The sequence below is a fragment of the Argopecten irradians genome, chromosome 1, assembly GCF_041381155.1.
Source record: "Argopecten irradians isolate NY chromosome 1, Ai_NY, whole genome shotgun sequence".
Taxonomy (NCBI): Eukaryota; Metazoa; Mollusca; class Bivalvia; order Pectinida; family Pectinidae; genus Argopecten; species Argopecten irradians.
In genome coordinates, this window is record NC_091134.1 from 70,857,571 (window position 1) to 70,879,309 (window position 21,739).

The window sequence follows — 21,739 nt, forward strand, 5'->3', positions numbered from 1 at the left end:
ATAGAAAATGATGATGTTTGTCTGATTTTCCAGGAAGGTTTTAGTATAAGTTTCTGTATTTTTAGGGTGGTACAGATCAGTCTTCAGGACATAACCAGCCTCCAGCCAAGCGTGTTAGAGTGATGCCCCCGGTAACGACGACCACGAGTACTTCTATGGTAACTAGTGATTTCCAGGTACTGTACAGAATGCCTGTACAATGCTTGAGTGGCGACGACGGCTGTGTGCATGACTGTTATCCTGTATGCAGACTCAGCTTCGTAGTAGACTTCCACAATCGTAACTCTTAATGGCACCATCAGATGTGTTCAGCAGAAAATATTTTTGTCAAGCAGTCTGGATTTATCAAAAACTACAATTTGGTCATAAGTCGTCAATAAATTTCTACAAAGTATACTATTTACCTGTTATATTAACAGAGTTGAAGTGAGAATTCCTGAATAATAATACAGTCAAACCTTGATGATTTGAACTCCGATGAATCAAATTTCTCGCTGTATCGAACTTTTTGTCTGGTCCCAAATTTCTTCACCATATAACATTACTAACTAACCCATGTATGAATCGAAGTTTTATGAATCGAAGTTTATGAATCGAAGTTTTCGATGTATCGAAGTTCTCGATGTATCAAACTTGTTTCATGGACCATTTGTTATAGAAACATAGGTAAATGACACTCGATGATTCGAATAAAAACTTACCGGTACCTGTACAGATCAGGTGTTCGCCGATACACGGCGGCATGCTGTCACACCTACATGTAGCTGTCTCGCGACGGCAACTTCGTCGAACAATAGGGATTATGACAGCTTGTGTTGCTTGCTTGATATCATCAAGATGATTACACTGATCAGGCCGATACCCGGTTCTTTGTTTTTACAAGCTGTGTTATTAAATCTTTAGTATGACAAAGATACAGTTAGTCGTTTTTGATGTTCGCCGCTGCCATTGGTAGTGGTTTGTAGAATTTACGGAACGGTAAATAGCAAGCTACATTATTAGCAACTCATACTCAAAACTGTTACATTGCAAAACTTTGGCATAAATACTGGAGAGAATCGATCATTCTAAATCAAAGTATTTTGTAGATGTTGTAGCGCTTTCGGTTGCTCCTTTTTAGTTTCGTTTTTACAATGTATTTTCATTTTTATATTAATTCCGTAATATTAACCATCTGTTAGATAGTCATCAAACACATGTACATGGGTTAGGCCTAGTACACGTCAGTCTTGTTTATAATATACATGTATTGCTAACGATAGCAATACATGTGATTAATTGCATACTTCGTTTTTATTTTGTTTTGTTTGTGGTAAATACAATGATTATAAAGTTTACGGAACGGAGACGACATGTACACAACTACCACAGTTGGTCATGGTGGGGAAAAAAAAATTGGTCTAATTTCAACCATGAATAATTCGAAGTCTCAATGTTTCAAAGTTTTTTCTGACGGTACCTTGAACTTCGATACATCGAGGTTTGACTGCAGTAAAAATAAAAACAAATTGATATGTTGATCAGTAAAAGTGTAAAATAAAGCCTATAAAAGATCCAAGTTTTTTTTTCTGAGATAAAACAGTCTGATTATGTAGTGGTCAGTATTTCAGACTTAACAGTATCATGATCTGAGACTTTTGACAAAATCGGAATGCTTGGCAATGCAAACTTGCATGTAAGGCATGCAGATACAGTGGACCCATGATAATCAAGGAAAACTCAATCTGGACAGAAATTGTATCGGGTAATGGAATTGATTATTTACTATGGAAACCAGATCTTGACAGTTTGAACTGGGAATGAATATATTCAGATTATTAAGGGTCTACTGTACTCCTTTCCATTCAAAAGGGAAATATTTCAAGTGTCCAGATTTGGTATGTAAAACTCTTTAATTGTTATGTCAAATCTCATTGTCATAGAACCTACACATGACGAGATGATCAGATTTGATGTAATCTATATATTTCATGCATAACAATGTCTTGTATATTTATATAACCTTATATTTTATATTATTGTTTCTCCTTGTTTGCATCAAAGCTTTCTCAAGGAAGACAGGATGTTTTAGACTGAAACTGCATCTCAGAAACCTCAACATTTGTTTATGGCAGTATACACATTATAATCAGATTTTGAGGAAACCATTTCTCTCTTGCAGTAAGATTTTTATATGTGTAAATATGGTTCCTCCATCTAGATAAGTTTTACTGCTTTCACCATTTATGGGGTAATTCAAATAATACATGGTAGTTTTCATAAATTAACAAGTAAGAGAAGGGTTTTTCATGTAACATAGTCATTTTGTAGATACATGTATGTGTATACCGTATATACCATCTACCAGAACCTGCTTGATTGACTATCTTGCTGGGCTCAAAAATTGAATATTTTATCATTTATTGATACATGTGGTTACATTCCAAAACATTTCTGTCTTTCTTTAAAAATTAGTGCATAGATAATTTTGAATTTTCTTGCTTTTGATGTGTAATATTAGATGCATCAATGTAAATATAACCTACATATTGTCATAATATATATATATATATATTCATAACTCTAGCGTTCCTTCATTCTGTCTGCTAACCTGGAGGGGCAATGCCTGTTGTAGTTGTGACCTTTGACCTTTTGAAGGTCACCTTCGGTCATGGCGGTGTCCTACCAGGTGATGATAGGATGACCAACCACCTGCTCACACTCGATATAAACAGTCACATATTTTATACAAAGTTTAGTTTGAAATATGTCAGTATTATTTCTTTTATATAATTTACCTACATTGATAATACCAAATGTACATGTATATATACTGATTTGTTTTCATGTTTTATCTAATTACAAATGGCTGAAATTTTTCTACCTGAATTTGAAAGAAAAATGTGAACTACCATTTCTAGTGTGCATTCTGTACTAGATATTTACATCTGCTAACCTCATGACTCTAAATGCGTGATTTCACTCCCTATTGCATTGTGAAAAACATTGATTGAAATTTCAGGCCACTAACAATCAAATAGCTGTTGAAGATTCTGTTTAAGATATACCCTGGTAAAGTGTCAGACATTTGATGAGTTTATGATCATGAGGTTGGACAGGTTTGCAATATTTTGTACATAGGTGTGGCATCCACTTGTGAAACCTATAATGTATTGTGTGTGACTTTTTTACTGACACTATTCTCTGTATATGGTAACTCTGGGCAGTCTTAACAATGTCACGTACAGATGACATTCAATCCCACAATGCCATGTTCACAGTGTTGTGTTCGATTGGCTAAAACTAATTTTGGATTTTTCTTATTGTTCTGTAAAGCATTAAGACAGTTTATATGATTTTATAAAAAAAAAATTAATATGCGAATTATGTTTTGTTTTCGAAGGGCGGCAGCTGGTACACATACAAACCCACAGTAAGTCAGGAAGGTTGTTATTCCCCAGACAACACCGCCAGACAGCTTACTAACCTATCACAACCATTAAGTACATTCAAAATTACACAGTCTTCTATAGTTATAATTTAATCATTTAAGATGATTTCCAGTAAAGTTCTGTATCAATTTGTTATGTTCCTTGTACCAACCTAAATAATATCTAACTCTTTATGCACAAAAGTCATTTGGCCTGTCTATTTTTACACTGATCATGTGACTTGTTCACACCTTATTACTGATCATGTGACACTTCCACTAGATCATGTGACTTACATCCTTATCACTACATTGACATCCATTTACTAGTCTATTTTTTGTCTAACTGTGTAACTAAGTACATCTAAACTCTCCTTATCTCTGAGTTGAAGGTCTCAGTCAAGATAAGCACTCCAGGACAACCAGTGAGTTTTTTTAGGGTTATATATCAGGATTGTGTATGCCCCTAATAGCTTTAGTTCATGTGTAATATTGCTATTCCATGTGAATGACAATAGTATTTCTAAATCATTTAATGCATACTCCAAACAAAAAAAACTAGAATAGAATTTGTATAGGCATAACAGTATGTGATGTTTTATCTGCACAGTAAATGATCACTACGTATACTTAGAACCGTAGTTTGTATATCCAAGGCTAGGGTTGTGTATAGATCTTACCTTGTTATATATCCCCCAATCACTCACAGCTTCTATATACGATAACTTCGTCTCATCTACCCTCTCTTTTGATATCCAGATCTCTTATCACACAGGACACTTGTTGGCTTGTTTCTGATGGTCATGTTTGAAGGGCAGCATGCACTGTGGTGCTGTGCCCATCCCCTGCCCAACATTGGACAATTCCTCTGTTGGTCTAATGTCAACATTTTCCCAAAACAATATTGTTCTCTAACACCTAGAGGTCCAGAGATCTAAATCTGATTTTGGGCTTGATTTAAGGAATGACCTCAGTTTAGCTTGTTATAATCATGGAGACAAATGTCTTTGAATTCTGAAAAAGCTAGAAAGGTATATTAGATCAGAATTAGGGGTATATATATATTAGACCAGATATTAGAGGTACCGGTATATATATATTAAACCAGATATTAGGGGTATATATATATTAGACATATATTAAACCAGATATTAGGGGTATATATATATAAGACATATATTAAACCAGATATTACGAGTATATTACACCAGATATTAAATGTATATATGTATATATTTCCATTCTACTTTCAGTTTCCCGTTTAATCCATGTTAAACCAAATGGGCAATATCAGGCTATGAACTCCAATCTGGTCAAGCGTATGAATATTTAACGTTTCTGCCACGTCACTGACAATGTATACAATGTATGCTTACGCCTATACATAATGGTCAAATAATTTTAAAAGTGGTTTTAAAGTTGTGCGGTCTATAAAATCTAATAGTATTATCATGTTGATAGAATAGAGTGTATGAAAAAATATCATCGCATAATTTTCATTTGTTCGGTTTGTTTTAAACCGTTTTGTGTTGAACTATATTCAGAAGCTGATGCTAAGGCTGTTCCGTTTATTGAACTTGATGACGTCAACACTAGCGCAAGCGGTAAATTCAAAGGATATACGTGTATAGTTTTGAATTTAAATGATCCTAATGGAAATATAAGTAATAAACTGTTACCAGATTTAACAGGCGCCATTCTATTTATCTTCCTTCCGGATGGGCTTCATATCAACTGTATGTCCAATCTGGTAACAGTTTATTGCTTAAATATTAGACCAGATATTAGGTATATATATATAAGACCAGATATTAGGCGTATATATATATTTGACCAGATATTAGGTATATATATATTAGACCAGATATTTGGTATATATATATATTAGACCAGATATTAGGTATATATATATAAGACCAGATATTAGGCGTATATATATATAAGACCAGATATTAGGTATATATATATATTAGACCAGATATTAGGGGTATATTAGACCAGATATTAGGCATATTTAAGCAATAAACTGTTACCAGATTGGACATACAGTTGATATGAAGCCCATCCGGAAGGAAGATAAATAGAATGACGCCCGTTAGGGCGCCATGAATATTTATCTTTCGGACGGATGGGCTTCATATTAAGTGTATATATATTAGACCAGATATTAAGTGTATACATAAGACCAGATATTAAGTGTATACATATATAAGACCAGATATTAAGTGTATACATATATAAGACCAGATATTAAGTGTATACATAAGACCAGATATTAGGTATATATTAGTCCAGATATTTAGTGTATATATAAGACCAGATATTAAGTGTATATATATATTAGACCAGATATTAAGTGTATACATATATTAGACCAGATATTAAGTGTATAAATAAGACCAGATATTAAGTGTATATATATATATTAGACCAGATGTTAAGTGTATATATAAGACCAGATATTAGGTATATATTAGTCCAGATATTTAGTGTATATATAAGACCAGATATTAAGTGTATATATATATTAGACCAGATATTAAGTGTATACATAAGACCAGATATTAAGTTTATATATATATATATTAGACCAGATGTTAAGTGTATATATAAGACCAGATATTAGGTATATATTAGTCCAGATATTTAGTGTATATATAAGACCAGATATTAAGTGTATATATATATTAGACCAGATATTAAGTGTATATATAAGACCAGATATTAAGTGTATATATAAGACCAGATATTAAGTGTATATATAAGACCAGATATTAAGTGTATATATAAGACCAGATATTAAGTGTATATATTAGACCAGATATTAAGTGTATATATATATATATATATATAAGACCAGATATTAAGCGTATATATAAGACCAGATATTAAGTGTGTATATATATGAGACCAGATATTAAGTGTATATATAAGACCAGATATTAAGTGTATACATATATTAGACCAGATATTAAGTGTATATATATATATATAAGACCAGATATTAAGTGTATATATAAGACCAGATATTAAGTGTATATATAAGACCAGATATTAAGTGTATTTATATATTTGACCAGATATTAAGTGTATACATATATTAGACCAGATATTAAGTGTATACATAAGACCAGATATTAAGTGTGTATATATATATTAGACCAGATGTTAAGTGTATATATAAGACCAGATATTAGGTATATATTAGTCCAGATATTTAGTGTATATATAAGACCAGATATTAAGTGTATATATATATTAGACCAGATATTAAGTGTATACATATATTAGACCAGATATTAAGTGTATACATAAGACCAGATATTAAGTGTATATATATATATTAGACCAGATGTTAAGTGTATATATAAGACCAGATATTAGGTATATATTAGTCCAGATATTTAGTGTATATATAAGACCAGATATTAAGTGTATATATATATGAGACCAGATATTAAGTGTATACATAAGACCAGATATTAAGTGTATATATATATATATTAGACCAGATGTTAAGTGTATATATAAGACCAGATATTAGGTATATATTAGTCCAGATATTTAGTGTATATATAAGACCAGATATTAAGTGTATATATATATTAGACCAGATATTAAGTGTATACATAAGACCAGATATTAAGTATATATATATATAAGACCAGATATTAAGTGTATATATAAGACCAGATATTAAGTGTATATATATATATATTAGACCAGATATTAAGTGTATATATATATTAGACCAGATATTAAGTGTATACATAAGACCAGATATTAAGTATATATATATATATAAGACCAGATATTAAGTATATATATATATATAAGACCAGATATTAAGTGTATATATAAGACCAGATATTAAGTGTATATATAAGACCAGATATTAAGTGTATTTATATATTTGACCAGATATTAAGTGTATATATATATTAGACCAGATATTAAGTGTATATATAAGACCAGATATTAAGTGTATATATATATTAGACCAGATATTAAGTGTATATATATATTAGACCAGATATTAAGTGTATATATATATTAGACCAGATATTAAGTGTATATATAAGACCAGATATAAAGTGTATATATAAGACCAGATATTAAGTGTATATATAAGACCAGATATTAGGTATATATTAGTCCAGATATTTAGTGTATATATAAGACCAGATATTAGGCGTATATTCTGTAGTGAAGGACTATAAACCAAATCAATGACTTCGGTCTTTATTCAGTATCTGAAGGTCAATAATTCTAAATAACATGGAGCTTGAGAACCATGGATTTAATATAGTTCCTGAGCATGTTTATTGTACAGCTCAATAGGAACTTGTTTCCTTCCTTATCTCAACTCATTTTTACCTTGATTGGCTGGTGAGCTTATATAATTATGTCATGGCGTCGGGTCTTCTGGCTGTTCACATCTTTTTAATTGCTGCTATAGTCATACAGATACATAAAATTCTTTGAAATCCTTCTGTAGAAATTTAATATTTTGCCATAAAGAATGCAATATCCAGGTGACCAATAAAATGTACAGCCCCATGGGCCTCTTGTTTACCTTGCTCTGTGTGTCCCATCTGTTAAACTATCAGCCTTTCTGTATCCTTTCTGACCTTCAGCTGTACCCATGAATCACTTAACCCCTTCGTCCATTTTTTGTCGATTCTTCATGTTAGATTTGTATTTCAAATTCTGTAGACAAGCCTAGCTACCACAAACTATTACCAGTGTAGTTTCTTTTTAGAGGTCACATGTGAATGTCTGTGCTTACGTCCATTCCATACCACAGAAAGTGCTTGGATGTTGTTGTTTTTTTGTTGGTTTTTTTGTTGTTCTGAAAAAGTAGGATATTGTGCATGTGGCTATCAAAAGTAAGTTACAATTTACCAATGAAAAGCGCTTATATAAAATTACCACTAAATAAAACTACCACTAAACAAGTACATTTACAGTATTCATCTCTTTCTCCAGGGTTTGTATCAACTTCTTTTTATGAGACTCTTCACATAACAATAACATGTGATACAATCTAGTCTTTATTCCTGACCCATTCAAAATAGCTAAACATCTATATTCCTAATAAAGCTACCACAACATCTTTTACTATTTCCTAAATAGCTAAACATCTATATCCATATTCCTAATAAAGCTACCATACCCCCCTTTGACTTTTTAGGTCACCTGAGACAAAGTTTGTAAAAGAAAATGAGTCAAACATTGTCAGAATTATCCCTATGAAATGGCCATTGAATCCTATTAATAAATTTTCCATGACTGACTCCCAGGGGCCTTAGGTGTGGGGCCAAAGGGGTCAAATAAGCTAAAACTTCAAAAATCTTCTTCTGAAATTCTGGAACTGGTAGAATCAAATACTCTTCATAGATGGAAAGGTCCTAAGGTTCTTTACAAAAATTGTGAAATATATGACCCTGGGGTCTCGTGTTTCCCCCTGGGGAGGGGGTCAAGTTTACTATAGTTTATATAAGAAAAACACATTTATGAATGTTATCTGCTTATTTTCCATAGGAAATTAGTCAAACAGGGTTATAATGTTTAGCCTGAGATAGCATTTTATCGTCATATCCATATTGGTCCTGGCCGACCCCCAGGGGCCTTAGGGGTAGGGCCAAATTTTCAAGGCTAAAATTTCAAAAATCTTCTTCTGAATTCACAGGTTTAATGGAACCAAATAATCTCCATTGATTAAAAAGTGAAATTTATGAAATCACTGACACTGACTGACTTCTAGTTTGGTTTTGTTGTTTAACGTTAGCAAAGCAAATTGGAATTTTAAACATAAGGTTTGGTAACATAGCACACTAACTATCAAAACGAAAAACAAAAAATAAAAAATCTAATACGAAAGTTCAACTTCAAGTTTATTTTAATTGGTAAATTGTTTTTATAGATTTGAACCAACTTTGCAATGCTCTTTCTGTAGCAGCACTCAGGGGACCGTCAAGGCCTCTTGGGCCTCTTGTTTATTCTAAATAGCTAAACTCTATATTCATATTCCTAATAAAGCTACCACACACCCTTTTACTATTTCATTCTAAATAGCTAAACATCTATATCCATATTCCTAATAAAGCTACCACACCCCCTTTTACTATTTCATTCTAAATAGCTAAACATCTTTATCCATATTCCTAATAAAGCTACCACACCCCCTTTTACTATTTCATTCTAAATAGCTAAACATCTTTATCCATATTCCTAATAAAGCTACCACACCCCCTTTTACTATTTCATTCTAAATAGCTAAACATCTATATCCATCCATATTCCTTTTCCTTATAAAGCTACAACACCCCCCCCCTCCTTTTTTGAATATTTCTCCTTCTGACACCTTCCATTACTGCTTTCTTTCTCTATTTGGATTGTGCTTATTATTGCATTTGTAGTAACTAAGGAATGGTTGGTCTGTGCTGTTGTGGTGTCCTTGGACAAGAGTGTGCTGTAGTTTGTTCTGTAGTAACTGAGGAATGGTTGGTCTGTGCTGTTGTTGTGTCCTTGGACAAGAGTGTGCTGTAGTTTGTTGTTCTGTAGTAACTGAGGAATGGTTGGTCTGTGCTGTTGTAGTGTCCTTGGATAAAAGTGTGCTGCAGTTTGTTCTGTATACCATACAATAGACATCTTTTACAAGGAGGCCCAACTGAAGAAAAAATGTAGTGTAGCTGTTCACCTTCTAAAACAAAATCCTCTTAGTTAATTGCCCCTAATTCCCTTCTACATATATCAACCAAATATCTGTGGCATCTCGTAACATGAGATACCTAAGAAATTTACAGTGCCTTATAATTACTGTAGTTGTTGTGGGTACCTTAAATTAGTGTTTATATTCTTTTCAACTTGTTTCAGATTCTGTTATTCCAGACATCTTTGATCACGATAGATAAATTATTCTCCATGTACACCAGATAATTTTTGTTGGAATCGACTTATTTCTAACGCCATTTCAGGATTTCTTGAAAATCTTACATGTGTCATGATATTTATCACTTAAATATTTGGATAAAGAAAATCTTTTAAGTTTTAAAAATACACATTATATAAAGAAAAACACTATATTGATATATTTCATATTTGTTATGAAAAGTATGTCAAACTGGATGAAAACTGGGTGATAACATATCTGCGGGAAAAAAACCTTGTCTTGAGTCGTTAGCTAGAGATGGATCACTTAACAATGAAATTGTAAACAATACATGCTATTAAGTAGTAAAATATCGTGCATTGAAAAATGAGAAAAGTTTTGTGGCAAATATTTTCCTGATCCATGAGCTTCATTAATATCTGTCAATATCTGTAGATAGTGCACTAGGCTTGTGTGTGCTTCTAGTTAATTTCTGTTGTACAAAGCTCTTGTCTAAAAATACATATGCTTTTGTATCGCTTTGCATATTCATTATCTTTTAACAAAAAGCCAATATTCATATATATATATATAAAATATATATAAACTCACAAACAGATGACAGCCCAAAGCCTAACGACATTATTATTAGTAGGTAACCATGCTTTGTTGTTTGTTTCAGCAGCACATGCACAATGTACAAGGGGGGAATCAACAAGGAATGACCTTCACCTCTGGAAATCATTCCCAAACATCCACATCCACAACGTACGGACAATCAAGATTTTAGAGATTGCTGACGAAGAGTGACCTTCACCTTGGGATAGCACTCACAGAAGTTCTAGTCTGGATGAAGCACTACGCCTCAGCATAAAGGATGTAACTGTCCCTGTCTAAGATGTATGGACTGTACAGATGACAATCACACCCTAAAGCATGACTAAATGCTAGGAACCATAAGATGGACATGTTGTTAGCTTTGTGTAAGAAATAGTTCAAGGATTTATTGGAAGAAATTTACGAGATATAGAGACCAGGTCAATAAATGGAATCAACTTTTTGGTTGATCATTATGATCATATACAGCATATGTGGTGGTCATGCTGATCTATGTCTTGGATGATGACTTGTGTAGAAGATCATGGTACAGTGACCCGGACACTGTGGGATGTATTGTAGTGCTGAACCCTTCTGACAGAGCCTCATGTACACAACAGCCAATTATTTCACCATGACTACAATAATAGTTATAGTTACATGATAACTATATATATATATATTAACTAGCTTCAGAGCATTATGTTATGTGACTACAGCAACCTTCAGATTTGATACGATCATGTATAAAAAGGGTTGCACATTAGGTTTAGTATAAGACCAATTTTAATATGGATATGCCACCCCTGCAGCCAGGCTGCGGTCATTCACCGTTCAATATAAACAAGGACATGATACTGATCTGATTATTTCTTACCTCTATCATTGTTCTGACAGATGTGTGGGAACAGGTCTGAATAAAAGATTAAATGGATATTGAAATATCTCAGTTTAACATATATAAACATATACAGTTTAACATATATATACATAGAACGAATATACGTACCCGGCCTACTATACCTTTCGGCCGGGTACGAATTGGTCCCTATGTGTCGTAGTAGAGCACTGCCTCCGAAAATCACTCGGGCATAGTTTTCTATACTTTTTTGTAGGTTTCCAATTATTTTATGCGTATACATGCATTTACATATTATTTTTGTGCAAAACAAACATAACTATCATTCTTAATATCTACCGTACCGCTCACAAGACGTCAAATTCACAATTTGTGGGGTTGCTGTATAAATTCTCTTCAGAAAGACCTTCATATGTATTATGTAAAAAAAATAATGCCTCGATGAGAATTCAATATTTTATGTGGTTCAGTTTTATTGCCTAGTAGGTAAGCGATATCAAACAAGTACGATAAAAATGCAAACAAACGTTTTATAATGGTTTGCATAATCATTACTTTGCTCCATTAGCAGTAATAGGCACCAATTGTAGCTCTAAAGACGACAACATTATCTGTCTAAAAGTCTTTTGAACTACAATATTGCAGCTAATATAAACACATCTGTCATGTACTTGACCAGTATACCTTTGGAGTATCCCTCGTGGTTTAACAGAATAATTTATTTGATAGGTACATTTTTATTTAATAATATTTTAAATTGCAGCAATTAGCACAGGAAAGACATTTTTCTGACAAAACTATGAAGTGATTACTCTCACTTGAAAGTCCAAGTTTCCATAGTGATAAGGATTGACTTATTACCAAGCATGGGTGTACATGTGTATGGTAAGGTGATACAGCAGGATATATAAGGTAGATAAAAGTGTGAGAGTGATAAAGCTGTTGTTTTGTACGTGTAGTGCTGTCTGGTGCATTGTTATAGTACCAAAGTGAGCAATTCTCTAGTGTAAGTGATGATGATAATTAGTGGGAAGGAAACCGTTGTTATATAGGAGGATGTAATCACAGTGTGAGTGTGTCTGAATGAATGTTTAATTACTAAGTATTGTAAATGTAGATGGTTCCAATAACATTGGATTAAATATTATGCCAATAGTGATTGTCAATGTGTCATTTTTATCTTCTCAATGCATAACTGAATCCAAGGCTGACATTTCTTTTACCTTTAACGTCCATTACTTTATGTATACGTACAGGACCGTTAAAAGCATTAATTGATTGAAAATGAGTAGGGATGACTAATTAATTCCAAAGCAATTTGCTTCATCAAATACAATTTCCTATTAGACCCAATATTCTTCTGTATATAGGTCACTAACAAACTGTAACAGATTTATCCCAGCGAAGGCTTTTTAGGTCAGGATGACCTATTGTCGTGCGTTGTGCGTCGTGTGCCGTCCGTCGTGCGTAAAACTATTTATACAAAAGCCTACTCCTAAACTCTTCAGTGAATTACATCCATATTTGGTGTGAAACATCCTTGGGGAGGGACAATCATATTTTATATAAATAAGATAGGTCCGACCTCTAGGGGCAGAGGGGCAGGGCCCCAAAAGGGGAAATTTTCTTAATTTAAGTTTTTAAATCCTACTCCTCCTTCATCCATATTTGGTATGAAACATCATTTGGGAAGGGCAATCGTATTTTATAAAAATGAGCCTGGTCCGACCCCTAGGGGCTGAGGGGTGGGGCCCCAAAAGGCAAATTTTCTTAATTTTAGCTTTAAAATCCTACTCCTCCATCATACTTGGATGGATTTCATCAATATTTGGTGTGAAACATCATTGGGGAACGATAATCATATTTTATATAAATGAGCCTGGTCCGACCCCTAGGGGCTGAGGGATGGGGCCCCACAAGGGCAAATTTTCTGAATTTTAGATTTAAAATCCTACTCCTCCTTCATCCTTGGATGGATTTCATCAATATTTGTTGTGAAACATCATTGGGGAAACACAATCATATTTTATATAAATGAGTCTGGTCCGACCCCTAGGGGCTGAGGGGTGGGGCCCCAAAAGGGCAAATTTTCTAAATTTTAGCTTTAAAATCCTACTCCTCCTTCATGCTTGAATGAATTTTATCCATATTTGGTGTGAAACATAATTGGGGAAACACAATTATATTTTATATAAATGAGTTTGGTTCGACCCCTAGTGGCTGAGGGGTGGGGCCCCAAAAGGGCAAATTTTCTAAATTTTAGCTGGCCTACTTCCTGTTTAAAGTTTCAGTCTCCGATCTCAATGAAAATTGGTCTATAGGGGCTTTAGTTGATGCTGAACAACATGCAAACATTTATGTAAAGATTTTGGTATTCCAAGATGGCCCCCTGGCCCACTTCCTGTTTTCAGGTTTCAGTCTCCGATCTCAATGAAAATTGGTCTATAGGGGTTTTAATTGATTGAGAAGGGGGAACTTTAGGTGAGGACAATCATATTTTATAAAGGACCGAGTTAAGACCCATGGGAATAGTACGGGGGAGGTCCAAAATGGAATGTTTCCCCAAATGGAAACAATGACTTTGTTTTTTTGTACCATGAGTCAGATGACCGTTAAGGCCCATGGGCCTCTTGTTGAAATATATCATTAAAAACTTTAAAACATGCAACCAAATGACTTGGAGCTATAGTTATGCCTTTTCCTCATCCATTGACCCGAATACGTTGATACATATGGTCCCATTCTGTGGGCGTTCACAGTGGCCGGGTGGTTTAGATGTCTCGACATATTACCACAGACCTTCCACCTCTGGGTCGTGAATTCGAATACCATGTGGGGCAGTTGCCAGGTTCTGACTGCTTGTCGGTGGGTTTTTCTCCGTGTACTTCGGCTTTCCTCCAAAAACAAACCTGGCACGCCCTTACATGACATTGGCTGTTAATAGGACGCTAAACTAATAAAACCCAATTCTGTAAAACCATCCAATTTTCCTTGCTTTTGATAGTGTCATCAGCGTTAACTCCTACTGTCATCTGCCTGAAGCATGTCTTGACCAACATCTTATTATTGATGACATGAAGATGACGTTATTGGCAAAGAACAACAACTCTATTACCCAACCCCAATAACAGATCTATTAAACTAATATGACTACATGTATATATTGGATATCATCTTCTGTAAACCTACTTATTTCAGCACAGTCAAATTTGAGCGGAAATTAAAAAAAAATGTTAATTCTGATTTATTAGAGCTGATATAAATAAGCGTAATTCGTTGGTTCAATAACGGAAATGCCTTTTTACAAAATTTAACACTACATGAATTAGTGCTTTAAAGACAGCATGAAAAGCGTTAAAATAAAACTTAGCAGTCAGACCAGGGTTTATGATGGTACCATCTGCATGGTCACTGGTGATCATTGTTTCATTCCAGTCATGCACACTAAGAACCCATTTAATGTTTTCAGGATGATTGTATTGGTGAGAGATGATGAGGTACAGAGTGGAGTCCTCTGTATTGATGAGAGGTATGGTGTACAGTGTGGAATCCTCTGTATTGATGAGAGATATGAGGTACAGAGTGGAGTCCTGTGTATTGATGAGAGGTATGAGGTACAGAGTGGAATCCTGTATTGATGACAGATATGGAGTACAGAGTGGAGTCCTATGTATTGATGAGAGATATGGAGTACAGAGTGGAATCCTCTGTATTGATGAGAGATATGGGGTACAGAGTGGAATCTTCTGTATTGATGAGAGATATGGGGTACAGAGTGGAGTCCTATGTATTGATGAGAGATATGGGGTACAGAGTGGAATCCTATGAATTGATGAGAGATATGGAGTTCAGAGTGGAATCCTCTGTATTGATGAGAGATATGGAGTACAGAGTGGAGTCCTATGTATTGATGAGAGGTATGGGGTACAGAGTGGAATCCTCTGTATTGATGAGAGATATGGGGTACAAGAGTGGAGTCCACTGTATTGATGATGAATATGGGGTACAGAGTTGAGTCCTCTGTATTGATGAAAGATATGGGGTACAGAGTGGAGTCCTATGTATTGATGAGAGATATGGGGTACAGAGTGGAGTCCTATGTATTGATGAGAGATATGGGGTAAGAGTGGAGTCCTATGAATTGATGAGAGATATGGAGTACAGAGTGGAGTCCTATGTATTGATGAGAGATATGGGGTACAGAGTGAAGTCCTCTGTATTGATGAGAGATATGGGGTACAGAGTACTGTATGATGAGAGATAGGGGTAGTCCTATGTATTGATGATGAATATGGGGTACAGAGTGGAGTCCTATGTATTGATGAAAGATATGGGGTACAGAGTGGAGTCCACTGTATTGATGAGAGATATGGGGTACAGAGTGGAGTCCTCTGTATTGATGAGAGAAAGTGGGTAAAGAGTGGAGTCCTCTGTATTGATGAGAGATATGGGGTACAGAGTGGAGTCCTATGTATTGATGACAGATATGGGGTACACAGTGAAGTCCTCTGTATTGATGAGAGATATGGGGTACAGAGTGGAGTCCTCTGTATTGATGAGAGATATGGGGTACAGAGTGGAGTCCTCTGTATTGATGAGAGATATGGGGTACAGAGTGGAATCCTCTGTATTGATGAGAGATATGGTGTACAGTGTGGAATCCTCTGTATTGATGAGAGATATGAGGTACAGAGTGGAGTCCTGTGTATTGATGAGAGGTATGAGGTACAGAGTGGAATCCTGTATTGATGACAGATATGGAGTACAGAGTGGAGTCCTATGTATTGATGAGAGATATGGAGTACAGAGTGGAATCCTCTGTATTGATGAGAGATATGGGGTACAGAGTGGAATCTTCTGTATTGATGAGAGATATGGGGTACAGAGTGGAGTCCTATGTATTGATGAGAGATATGGGGTACAGAGTGGAATCCTATGAATTGATGAGAGATATGGAGTTCAGAGTGGAATCCTCTGTATTGATGAGAGATATGGAGTACAGAGTGGAGTCCTATGTATTGATGAGAGGTATGGGGTACAGAGTGGAATCCTCTGTATTGATGAGAGATATGGAGTTCAGAGTGGAATTCTCTGTATTGATGAGAGATATGGGGTACAGAGTTGAGTCCTCTGTATTGATGAGAGATATGGGGTACAGAGTGGAGTCCTATGTATTGATGAGAGATATGGGGTACAGAGTGGAGTCCTATGTATTGATGAGAGATATGGGGTACAGAGTGGAGTCCTATGAATTGATGAGAGATATGGAGTACAGAGTGGAGTCCTATGTATTGATGAGAGATATGGGGTACAGAGTGGAGTCCTCTGTATTGATGAGAGATATGGAGTACAGAGTGGAGTCCTTTGTATTGATGATGAATATGGGGTACAGAGTGGAGTCCTATGTATTGATGAAAGATATGGGGTACAGAGTGGAGTCCACTGTATTGATGAGAGATATGGGGTACAGAGTGGAGTCCTCTGTATTGATGAGAGAAAGTGGGTAAAGAGTGGAGTCCTCTGTATTGATGAGAGATATGGGGTACAGAGTGGAGTCCTATGTATTGATGACAGATATGGGGTACACAGTGAAGTCCTCTGTATTGATGAGAGATATGGGGTACAGAGTGGAGTCCTCTGTATTGATGAGAGATATGGGGTACAGAGTGGAGTCCTCTGTATTGATGAGAGATATGGGGTACAGAGTGGAATTCTCTGTATTGATGAGAGATATGGAGTACAGAGTGGAGTCCTATGTATTGATGATGAATATGGGGTACAGAGTGGAGTCCTATGTATTGATGAAAGATATGGGGTACAGAGTGGAGTCCACTGTATTGATGAGAGATATGGGGTACAGAGTGGATCGAGTCCTCTGTATTGATGAGAGATAGGGGGTACAGAGTGGAGTCCTCTGTATTGATGAGAGATATGGGGTACAGAGTGGAGTCCTCTGTATTGATGAGAGATATGGGGTACAGAGTGGAGTCCTCTGTATTGATGAGAGATATGGGGTACACAGTGAAGTCCTCTGTATTGATGAGAGATATGGGGTACAGAGTGGAGTCCTCTGTATTGATGAGAGATATGGGGTACAGAGTGGAGTCCTCTGTATTGATGAGAGATATGGGGTACAGAGTGGAATCCTCTGTATTGATGAGAGATATGGAGTACAGAGTGGAGTCCTATGTATTGATGATGAATATGGGGTACAGAGTGGAGTCCTATGTATTGATGAAAGATATGGGGTACAGAGTGGAGTCCACTGTATTGATGAGAGATATGGGGTACAGAGTGGATCGAGTCCTCTGTATTGATGAGAGATAGGGGGTACAGAGTGGAGTCCTCTGTATTGATGAGAGATATGGGGTACAGAGTGGAGTCCTATGTATTGATGACAGATATGGGGTACACAGTGAAGTCCTCTGTATTGATGAGAGATATAGGGTACAGAGTGGAGTCCTCTGTATTGATGAGAGATATGGGGTACAGAGTGGAGTCCTATGTATTGCTGAGAGATATGGGGTACAGAGTGGAGTCCTGTGTACCCGGTATTGATGAGAGATATGGGGTACACAGTGAAGTCCTATGTATTGATGAGAGATATGGGGTACAGAGTGGAGTCCTATGTATTGATGAGAGATATGAGGCACAGAGTTGAGTCCTCTGTATTGATGAGAGATATAGGGTACAGAGTGGAGTCCTCTGTATTGATGAGAGATATGGGGTACAGAGTGGAGTCCTATGTGTATTTACAAAAAAAGCATTTGATAGTAAGCTACACTCATATAATTTATCAGAACAGATAACTGCTCGGATAACAACAGGTTTAAAAGGCCGGAAACACAAAGTATCCGTTAATGGAGTGGACTCGGAATGGGCTGATGTAACATCAGGAATCCCTCAAGGAAGCGTTCTTGGACCTTTACTGTTTGTAATCTTGGTAAATGATCTCTCGAGTTTGGTCAAGTCAGAAATGTACCTCTTTGCAGATGATACAAAGATTTTTAAAATAATAAAGAACACAGAAGATAATTTAATTCTGCAGAAAGATCTAGATTCTATGAGTAATTGGAAAGACACATGGCTACTTAAAATGCACCCGGATAAATGTAAACATATGAGATTAAGTAATGGGACTGCCCATAGTCAGGAACCAGCCGAACCAACATACCATCTCCAGGGGAAAAGCCTACAGACAATAACACAAGAAAAGGATACTGGAGTCACCATCAACATTCGATAATCACATTAGTGAAAAGGTAAAAAAAAGCGAACTCCATGTTTGAACTTATTAGAAGAACATTCCAATTCATGAACCAAAAGTCTTTTAATTCCCTCGTATAAATGCCTTGTACGCTCTCATCTGGATTACGCCAGTCCCTTGTGCATACCAGAAAAAAACCCATATAGACCAGATAGAGAGCGTACAAAGAAGGGCAACTATTAAATGTCTCCCCGGCATGCACAACCTGGCCCCGGATTACAGCCAGAGGTTAGAAAAACTATGTTTACCAACGCTAGCCTTCAGAAGAGTAAGGGGAGACATGATAGAACTTTACAAAATTATAAGTGAAATATTGACAAAGATTGCAGCAATTCAGTTGTATTATGGGATGATTTCACTCAACGCCACGGTCGTCGTTTCATCACAAAAACTATTTTTCCAAAACTAGCCTCAACTAGATTACGTAAAAACTTTTTTCAATTAGATCAGCAACAATCTGGAACAAATTACCAGAAAGAGTTATTTGGCAACAAATATCAATATGTTTTAAAATGTGTTGGACCGATACTGGGGAAACCAAGAACTATTCTTTAACTACAGAGCCGAAATCACATTATAAGTGTTGAATTTATTAAACTGACAATGTAAATATGTGTTATATTATAATACAATACTTTATTGATAATTTATATATGTGCAACATGAATTGTTCTACCCATATGATTTGTTATTTGTATAACTGTGTCTGGTTTAGAGGACTTACTCACACAAGTCTTGATCCAGAAATAAACTTACCCTATCTTATCTCATCTTATGAATGCTGGATGGTCGCATAATACCACCAGCTAAAAAAATAACATCTATTGCTTAATTATTGTACATTCAAAATTGTGTAATTAACCAAAAAAATAGTTATGAATGAAGGGGCATCACTTTGGGCACTGCCACTCAGTGATAAGCAAAACATATTTTGCATGAAGATACATTAGGGTCATAGAAGCTGCATATGGTATGCTAATCAGAATATTCGAATTATTCTGGGCTCATGGTAATTTCAGAGGTCAGAGGGTGAAAATTCACATTTTCATTGTTTAAGTCCTAATTAATTAAATAGTAGAATAGGGATTATAATTTTGCTGTTTTTGCCTTCAAATCTTGGGTTTGTGAAAACTGATGAAACATTCAAAAAGTAGATAACAGTAACCTTGTTAAGTATTTGTTCTATTTTAACTTACATGTGATACCGTTGATAAAGCATTCAACACAATTAGTCAATATAGTCAAAGATTTATATTAAATATATATATAACCACGTAGTCAGCTAATAGAAGATAATGCAGGCCCCATATGCCTTTTCATTTTTTCTTTATATCGACTAGTTTGGCCTCCCGGCTAATGTGACCTTGACACTGGCAATTCACACAGATCGTCTGAAGCGATGGCTGGTGCCAGCGACCACGAGAATTTTTTCGAGGGGACTGAGAAGCTGCTCGAAGTCTGGTTTAAATCGTCCTCTGAGAACGAACATCATGACCTGAGGATTATAGAAAGGTGAGATGTATTTTTTTGTCGTGAAGTAGAATCAATTTTTCATTGTGAGTGGTATTGACCAAGTTTTTTTTCTGAAAATTGACGTTTCACTAGCTTAGCCAGTAGGCCAGGACTTATTACTAGTACGTATATTACGATATTATCACGTCGACTAGCACATGTACAGTGTTTTAAGATGTATCGATACCCGTATGATGGCTATAAATGTCCATATTATTATGTCATTTATTGATAAAATATTTAAACCCCCAAATTCGCAACATGGACCATGAATTTACAGAATCAAAATTTATGAAGGATCAAGGCAGTTTAGAATCGAAGCTTACGACGTAATTAGGGCCTAGTAAGCTTACACAAACCGAGGATAAGTTACAAATCAGGTTAAAGTTATCACAGTAAGATTTTAACCCTCAATAGTTTGCAACTAACTAGCTATACAGGCCTAACATGTTAGTTCCTCAATTACTTATCAGGTTCTAGTGGCCATGGTTTGAACCCTTATCCAATAATATTACAGTTGTAGCGGGATTGGACTGGGTCGATCATCGGTGACCAGGTAGCTCAGTCGGTAGAGCACTCGGCTAGTATTCTGAGGGTCCCGGGTTCGAATCCCGGTCTGGCCGCTACATTTTCTCCTCTCCTGTTACACAGTTAATGTATGGTACTGAAACACCAGATTATATAGCCAGTCTCGTCATCATGTCCAGTATCGTCATCATGTCCAGTCTCGTCATCATGTCCAGTCTCTCCACCATGTCCAGTCTTGTCATCATGTCCAGTCTCCTCATCATGTCCAGTCTCGTCATCATGTCCAGTCTCGTCATCATGTCCAGTTTCATCATCATGTCCAGTCTTGCCACCATGTCCAGTCACTCCACCATGTCCAGTCTCTCCACCATGTCCAGTCTCTCTACCATGTCCAGTCTCGTCATCATGTCCAGTCTTGCCACCATGTCCAGTCTCTCCACCATGTCCAGTCTCTCCACCATGTCCAGTCTCTCCACCATGTCCAGTCTCGTCATCATGTCCAGTCTCTCCACCATGTCCAGTCTCTCCACCATGTCCAGTCTCTCCACCATGTCCAGTCTCTCTACCATGTCCAGTCTTGTCATCATGTCCAGTCTCGTCACTTTGTCCAGTCTTGCCACCATGTCCAGTCTCGTCATCATGTCCAGTCTCATCATCATGTCAAGTCTCTTCATCATGTCTAGTCTTGTCATC

At 35.8% G+C, this 21,739-nt stretch overlaps 2 protein-coding genes across 2 annotated transcripts in view; both read left to right on the forward strand.

Annotated features, from left to right (window-relative positions):
- Nucleotides 1-12,894, forward strand: part of LOC138307250 (cyclin-dependent kinase 8-like) — a 51,741-nt gene extending 38,847 nt beyond the window's left edge. Inside the window, 3 exon segments of the mRNA XM_069247895.1 lie at nucleotides 66-176; nucleotides 3,383-3,412; nucleotides 10,966-12,894. Of these exon segments, the coding sequence (XP_069103996.1) occupies nucleotides 66-176; nucleotides 3,383-3,412; nucleotides 10,966-11,073 (249 nt within the window). The 3' untranslated portion in view covers nucleotides 11,074-12,894.
- Nucleotides 12,895-18,833: 5,939 nt separating this feature from the next.
- LOC138307261 (S-adenosylmethionine decarboxylase proenzyme-like) overlaps nucleotides 18,834-21,739 on the forward strand; it is a 49,551-nt gene continuing 46,645 nt past the window's right edge. The window contains exons 1-2 of the mRNA XM_069247907.1: nucleotides 18,834-19,001; nucleotides 20,347-20,518. Of these exons, the coding sequence (XP_069104008.1) occupies nucleotides 20,406-20,518 (113 nt within the window). The 5' untranslated portion in view covers nucleotides 18,834-19,001; nucleotides 20,347-20,405. The remainder of the gene's footprint in view (nucleotides 19,002-20,346; nucleotides 20,519-21,739) is intronic.